The following is a 7,551-nucleotide window of genomic DNA, read 5'->3' as shown; positions in this document are numbered from 1 at the left end:
CAGTATTTGTTAATATCAGTCATTCACGACGCTCTTCACAGCCTCAGTGACAGGTGACACCGATCTTGTTAAGTTGTTATCAATACTCGTAAACGGACCGATGGAATCTGACAAATGTACAGCACTTGTATTTGCTCGCAACATGTTCCCTCAACCAGATGCTGGTACATGTATTTGATACTCATTAGTCATAAGAGTGGCCAGTTTACTTCGATGACACTTGCTTCATTCCCTGTTGATTTCTCCCCTGAGTCACTGTCCTGGAACAATCTTTATTTTTGAGCCTTCGGAGGAACATTGTCTATTGATTCGGAAAGACTGTTCTTGTTTACTGACAACATATGCTGTCTGTCCGGTCACTACACTCAGATCCACGTGTCTGTCATCAGGAAAACGTAAATTGCGTGTAAACATGGTATCACATTTGCCATATGATTCCCGTTTAAGTTTGTTTGATCAGGTATTTCAAGGGCATAGTTGATAAACATTCATAGTGGACATATCTAGGATATTGTCTAAATATGATGATAAGGTGATCCGTTTTCAGACGTGTCTACTCCTATATTCTAGCAGTTGACAAATCGACTTGCCATTGCATGTGTTTGAGATGAATACCAGAAGCAGTGAAAGATACATTCATCCTAGTGGTTATGGAAATAGACTATCAATTCTATATATGGAGTGGCCTCTGAGTTTAAACACATAAATATTGTGTCAAGAGCACACAATAACCCATGCATTGATTTCCAAACTCGGTTTGAAACTATGCTGCATCTAGAATATGTAATATGGTTCGCGTATAACTTTTCCAAGTCATATTGAAGTATGACGGTGAGCTAATTTTGATTGTTTTGTTTGTGTGTTGTGTAACACCTGACTCTATATGCTAGCTGTATGGCGGCGGCTGTGTTAATGATAATAATACTAATAATAGTCAGTTTGGAGAAAGTTCAAATTACCGTATAAGACAACCAGAGAAGAATACTTCTCCAAATTGTTACTTCCCTTAAGGTTTGGACTGTAAGAGAGAAAAAAATGGGAAAAGAAAAATACATTAAACAACAAAATAAACTATTTAAAATCATGAAAAACTTTCTACAAGTAACTGAAAACAAACGGACTCCCATGGATGCCAATGAAAATGTTTGAATGCGCAATATAAAATCTTCACAGGGTGTTTGACAAACTGTGTCACCTTACCGCTCCTCTGTTGACATAATTTATAGAGAGCAAAAGGGGCGAGAAAGGGATTTAGGGGGATTTCGATCAACTTCTCGCACCAAAAATGATTGAGCATCTGGTGGAAGATCAGACCTAAACCTATCTTGAAATGCAAGATCGAGACAAGCTCCAGAATACCCAGATTCAAGAGAAATTTCGGGTCGAACATAAATCTCGCTTAAACTAAAGAAAATCTGGAGCTCAGTGCTAAATGCTTGAAACAAGGTCAAAGCCACCAATACTTTTGCTGTGACATGCTTCTCCTACTTCGTCGGAGAAGTTGACTGGATGAGCTATGCAGAATCTTGGCAGCCTAACCAGAAGAATCATGTCTGATAACAGAGTCCACAACTCTCGTTTCTCACTTGATCATTTGTGTATGCCAGTCGGTTCTGGATGTCGGGTTTTGATTAATGTGGAGGCTTTTCGTGACAGATTTTTATTGGGCACGTTTGCACATATTTATTTATCGGATGACCCTATGTTGATTCATGTCCAGACTTATGATGAAAGCAAAAGATGTTTCCACATCTACTGTAAGCGTGCCAAGGTTGTTGGACAGTCTGATTTGGTTGTACTGCTGGCATGACGTTACGGCGATGGGAGTAAACCAGGTGAAATCATTCACCAAGCCTGTCAAGGGTCAGTCATTTGTGGAGAAGCTTTATGAGAAGATATTACATCGGGCTACCCCATTGAGACGCCCCTAATGTGGTGTTGTCGAAGATGTTTGGTTATCCATAAATATCATTGTTACCTTTTGTTTTGTCTTTTTCGCGCAAAAAAGATTTCGTAGACAATGGAGACTTATTATATTGTCTATAATAATAAGCGCCTGCGAACCTGACCATCCACCTTAATGATTCAACTTATTACCAAATATCTAGGTTGGTGGATCTTCGAATAGTCGAATGCTTTCATTTGTCGAACTTTCGAAAGTCTAGCATTGGATCGATGACTGTTATTGATTTTACTATTCTGATGTCATCAATATGTTGCCGTCAATGAACTCATTTGACATTTCGTTAAATCGTATTAACAGAACTTGGTATGATCTTGTCACGTGTCCACAGTCTGTGGTCTTGGGACGTTTCAAGTTGCATTAAAATACCCATATACCAATCTGCTTGGGTATTAGATGCCCCACTAGACATGACATAACTGTACAGACAGATCATTTCTGGAATGAATGGCATTGAACAAATATGCCAGTAGCAGTTGAACTAAGTGTTATTCTGTATACCCTTGGCTTAATCTTGCGGTAGTTAGACCTTAAACAAACTACTTCCTGATATCTGATCGTCAGAGGGTGATTGCAGTCAATGATAAGAGTATGTAAATATACGCATAGCGTGTGGACTCAGATTATCTGTGACCTGAAATGGTAAGCATTGAGCCGGTCAGTATTGAGGTCATGGCAATGGTAGGCTGATATTTCTCGCTCAAGCGCGCACTCCGACATACACAATCTCCCTCCTCTCTCTCGGCCACACAGCCTTTCTCTATTTCACTTCCCGTTCCTCTCACACTCTTATTCCCTACCCTACCTCCTTGATATTCTCCCCTTGTCTCTCTCATTTTGTCTGACACGCCTCTCTCTCTCTCTCTCGTTGTTCCTCTTTCATTTCTGCACTCTGACGTCTCTCTCGGCCAAGGTCTCTCTTTACTTCCCTTCCCCTCCTTCTCACTCTTTGTGCCCCATTCCTCTTTCATATCCTCACCCCGCCATTTTCTACCTCTCTCAGGTACCGCTCTTTCTCTTTCTCCCTCACTCACTCTCTCTTCATCTTCTACACTCTCTCCCTCACTCGCCATCTCTCTCGGTTACAGTCTCTCTCTTATTCCCCCTCCATGAATCCATGTATTCTCTTCCGTTATTTGTCGCCACTTTCTCATTCTCCCCTTCTGTCACACTATCATCATGTCCCTCTCCCTCTTCCACACTCTCTCCCTCACTTTCCCACTCTCACACTCTCTGGCTGTCTCTCATAGAACCTCTTCCTATTTATATATTTTGATGAAAGGGCGGCTGTGCTGGACCCTTAACCTGTAATGTTATGCTGTTATGTCATGTAACATCGTTACTCCATGGAATTATACGCACACTTCATGTGCAACGTTAAAACGCGCAACGTTGAACAAATGTCTAGATTAGTGTGAGTTTCAGGCTCTGTTTTGATATTTAAGCCAGCGGGATCCGCTTCGTCGGTTGATGCTATAGTATAGACTGGTTGTTCTCTGGCGCTAACGTTATAAATTCATATCAATAAACAGAACATCCAAGAAGTTTTTGTATTGACATTTATTGCAGATGTCCAGTGAACCTGTTTCCAGTCTGTTCTTTTCCTTTTCCCGCAGAGTTGTTCATACACACCCTGACCCTTGGGCATCTCGAACACCATTGCCCAGATACAGTGGATCAGCTGGTCAATATCAACACTACGCTTCTCACGTTCAAGTATTCTATGGCCTTTGTTTGTATGCACTTTTTAACAAGCTGATACTGTTAGTTCCGTCTGTTAGTACGCCAGAGAACCCCCGAATGCATGGCCTGAAAACAAAATGTAGAATATATAGTTTCATGTGTATATACAACACGTCACCACATGTTCTTTGGAACACCTCCTTAAATCGGCAATACATGATGATGCGTGTGATGATTTTATTATATAACATCGACATATGCCTACTTGACTTAAGGACAACACGCATTAATCTAAAAATTATTGAAATTGTCCGCAAAAAGTTATATGGATTGAAACTGACAATACGAGTGTTCCGGTTGACCTGAAAATGTTCTTGACGAAATGTACATGTTCTTGAACAACAGATAATTTGAAATCCAGCCAATGAACTCCATATCCTTTGTACTTGCGTTTGAGAATGTCCACGTATGTAAGTCACAAGCTAATTAATATTTTTTGTTTGTGTGTTCTTCAAAGCTAAAGTGAACAATTTTCCCTCTATAAATGTATATAAACACGGCATGTAAATAAAGTAATTGGGATACGATGGCAACAATTATCCAACTCAACGATCCTGACCATAGGTTGAGGAAGATCAGTTCTAATCCGGATCTTCGTGAGTGTAATATGATATTGTGTCGAATGTTTCGTTTCTATGGTTATAACACTATTAACTAACACATACTACAAGTGCATCAGAGGCTGAGTTACATGTTTCCTGCTGCATGACTTGACAGATCACTACTGACCCGTTAGAATGTGGGCCTTCAATATAACCCGTGCTTGTCGGTAGAGACTACTAATGGGGTCGGACGGTCAAGATGGTCAAGATGGTGCAGATCGATGCTCATGCTGTTGCTCACTGGTTTGTCTGGTCTAGACTCGATGAATTACATATTGCCGCCACATAGCTGGAATATTGCTTAGTGCGGCGTAAAACTAAACTAAACCTCACGTTAGATCACTACTGATCTTTTTAGAAAATATTTTTTATTCACATTACTTAGTTACAGTTACTACTGAAAAGAGTTCAGCGGTTCAAAAGCTAGAAAGCAACAATGCAGTATTTCACGTGATAAATTGTTAGGTAGATTACTATCTCATTACTGTCTCATTACTATCTCATACAACAGATTACAGTCAACCAGGGTTTGTAGTGTGTCCTTACAAAAGACCAAATAAACTACAAGATTACCTTTCTTGACAATGCCAAAGCCGTGGAGCAGGTTCCCCCTCCCTATGCCACCATACGGAACTCCAAAGCCTCCAAATATCGCTCCATGGTCCAAATTAGAGAGTTGACCATAGTGGCCAGACAGCAGACCGTAGGTGTGTCCATAACCGCCATACATCATGGACCCTTTGCCAGCCCACATTCCAAGAGGCTTGTAGCCATATGGACCAAGATTTTTCCCATGGAGACCAATACCTCCGAGTTTAGGGTACAAGATTGTTCCACCTGTATGCTGCCACAAGCCGTTGATGCCATAGTATCCATTACCGTAAAGGTTCTTGTAGAGGCCTATTCCACTAGAGCCGTATTTGCCCATAAACAAACCACCGTGGCCGTAGGTTCCCAAGTCGGCGTAAATGGGAATCCCTGATGCTTTGACCTTGTGCGCGTAGCCGTACCCAAAGCCAGTTGGCACCGCTGTTACAATTGCCGTCCGCAGGACGAGACAGAAAAGGAGAATCCGCATCTGTCCTGGATCTGTAACCAGGAAGAGAGAGATCCATGACAACAGATTCATATCCAAATATCAGTCTATAACGAAAATTGGTGTCTCGAACAATCGGTTACGTCGAACTTGATATCTCCAATTCAATCAGAAAATGTGTCGATGTACCACTTTAAATCTTGATGTAACTGAAATTGTGATCAACGAGCGTTGAATTTAGTATGATATTCTCCGCGTTAAAATTAAATAGCACAAAAACGAAAAATCCATACCTACGCAACACCTTTGGCGAAAAGACTCATCGTCACACTTTTTTTCCACGCATGCGCAATATGCAAACGATTTAGGCAGTCACGACCATAGCCGCTCGCGGATATTAAACCAGTCACGTGACTGCTCAACCAGGCAACCTGCCCTTCAGTAATGGAATCCATCAACAGTGATTGATGGATCCTATAAACTGTACTGTTTAACGTAACTTGCGATGTGTAAATTGAACTATCTTTGAAGACACGCTGTACCTCAAAATACTCTTCCTGTTTGATAAATATATCTCAAAGGTGATTGGGTGAGTGAGTGAGTGAGTTTTTTATCAATATTCCAATATCTCATGTTGGGGAAAAGCATAGGCTTTCCAAGAAAATCCTGTGCGTGTGCGTGCGCGTGCGCGTGCGCGCGTGTGTGTATTGTGTCCCAAGTTGTGATATTGGTGAATATTGCTAATTGCAAGGTAAAGCTAAACTGAAAACGTGCTTCATTTCCGACATGTTTCTTTTGACTCCCGATATAGATTTGGAGCAAGAACTGTAGAACTGTTTAATGTGAATATTTGTTCTGTATTCCATTAAAAGAAGAAAACCTACATTACGTGTTCTGCATGGGAACGGTGGTGTTTTTTCGCACCGAACACCTAGTGTTGATTCCCGTCACGGGTACAAAGTGTGAAACCCATTTGGTGTCCACTGCCGTGATATTGCTCGAATATTGATGAAAGCGGCGAACTCTCTCTATCACTGTACAACATACATACATTACTGAGCTATCATTTAGTAACATCCTCATCACTCGTGTCTCCTTGAATTCCCCTTGTATCAGGACAATGTATTTTGAGTGACTCATGTTAAGATAGGATGTTGTATTTGTCAAGCCACTGTCTCAAACAAGGTAAAACGCAGTGACATTGCTGTACTTGTCAACTGGTCAATAGTACATTGATCACTCTTGTCGCATATGTTCTCGATGTGCCCTCCATTAAGTCTGTTTGCGTGGTATCAACACGATATATGAATAATTAGTGAAGCAGATGCATTTAATTAATTATTGCAAAATGCAAACAATACTTGCATCATTAGCGTTTAGGTGTGACTTTGAACCCACTCGTACGTCAGTACGTACAGTTTAAATGTACTTTAAAACACGAGACAATACAATACAAATCATAGATTTTTATAGAAACAGATTCGATAACTCAGCAATTTTTTACTGGTTAATACGAAAAAGAATTTGATGCGATATCACACGCACTTTTGAAAAGTTACCCAAACTATGTGATTGATTATCGTTCGAACTTTAATGATAATTTATGAAGGTGAGTGCCAGCTGCGTTGTGTTCCTCCAACACGGGGGTAATCTAATGGTTAAAGCGTTCGGTCGGCGCGCCGAAGACCCATGTTCGATTTTCAACATGGATACAATGTGTAAGGCTAATTTTTCATCCCCCCGCTGTGATGTTGCGGGAATATTGTGTTACGGTTAATAATTTGTCGTTACAAAAGGTATACGAAATCCCCTCAGAACCAGCAAAATATAACATAGACAAGTCTAAAATATTCAATATTATGTATTGAGCAGACAAAGGCAAGATACAAAGATTCACAATAGAGGTTTCTAGTACAATGAAACTTAGTCAAACCTAAAGTAATGTGCCACAAATACAATAACAAGTCACCAAAGTCTTGATTTTCAGTGAAACAGTTATACAAAGTGTTACACAGCAAGCGGCCTGTCTTGGATGTAGGTCAACGTTGGCGAAAAGACATACAGATGTAGCTAGGCCAAATGATGACACAACTCGTGTATTACTCTGAGTGTAAGTCCGTGAGTGTGTCAACACAATAACCAGCCATATACACACATATACACAGTCACTGCGTCTTGAGCATTTCAGTGAAGTATGAAACCTGGTG

General features: G+C 40.6%; 1 protein-coding gene across 2 annotated transcripts; it reads right to left on the bottom strand.

The window, feature by feature from the left end:
• Nucleotides 1-3,505: 3,505 nt before the first annotated feature.
• LOC137265868 (shematrin-like protein 2) lies at nucleotides 3,506-5,747 on the bottom strand. Of its 2 annotated transcripts, XM_067801329.1 has the most exons (3): nucleotides 5,638-5,747; nucleotides 4,882-5,397; nucleotides 3,506-3,772 (listed from the first exon to the last, which is right to left on the bottom strand). In XM_067801329.1, exons 2-3 carry the CDS (start codon nucleotides 5,384-5,386, stop codon nucleotides 3,741-3,743), a joined length of 537 nt encoding a protein of 178 aa, XP_067657430.1. In that variant the 5' UTR covers nucleotides 5,387-5,397; nucleotides 5,638-5,747; the 3' UTR covers nucleotides 3,506-3,740. The 2 variants fall into 2 exon arrangements, with proteins under 2 accessions (XP_067657430.1, XP_067657429.1); XM_067801328.1 differs by lacking the exon at nucleotides 5,638-5,747 and having other exon boundaries at nucleotides 4,882-5,617.
• Between the last annotated feature and the right edge of the window lie 1,804 nt (nucleotides 5,748-7,551).

Source organism: Haliotis asinina, chromosome 15, assembly GCF_037392515.1.
Source record: "Haliotis asinina isolate JCU_RB_2024 chromosome 15, JCU_Hal_asi_v2, whole genome shotgun sequence".
NCBI classification, from domain to species: Eukaryota; Metazoa; Mollusca; class Gastropoda; order Lepetellida; family Haliotidae; genus Haliotis; species Haliotis asinina.
Note: the sequence above shows the minus strand (reverse complement) of the source record. Positions and strands in the feature narration are given on the sequence as shown.

Coding starts and splice junctions, on each gene's coding strand:
- LOC137265868 (XM_067801328.1), bottom strand. CDS start 5,437: ATGAATCTGTTGTCATGGATCTCTCTCTTCCTGGTTACAGATCCAGGA. Junction 3,773..4,881: donor CTTTGGCATTGTCAAGAAAG/GTAATCTTGTAG, acceptor TTTTGTTTTCAG/GCCATGCATTCGGGGGTTCT.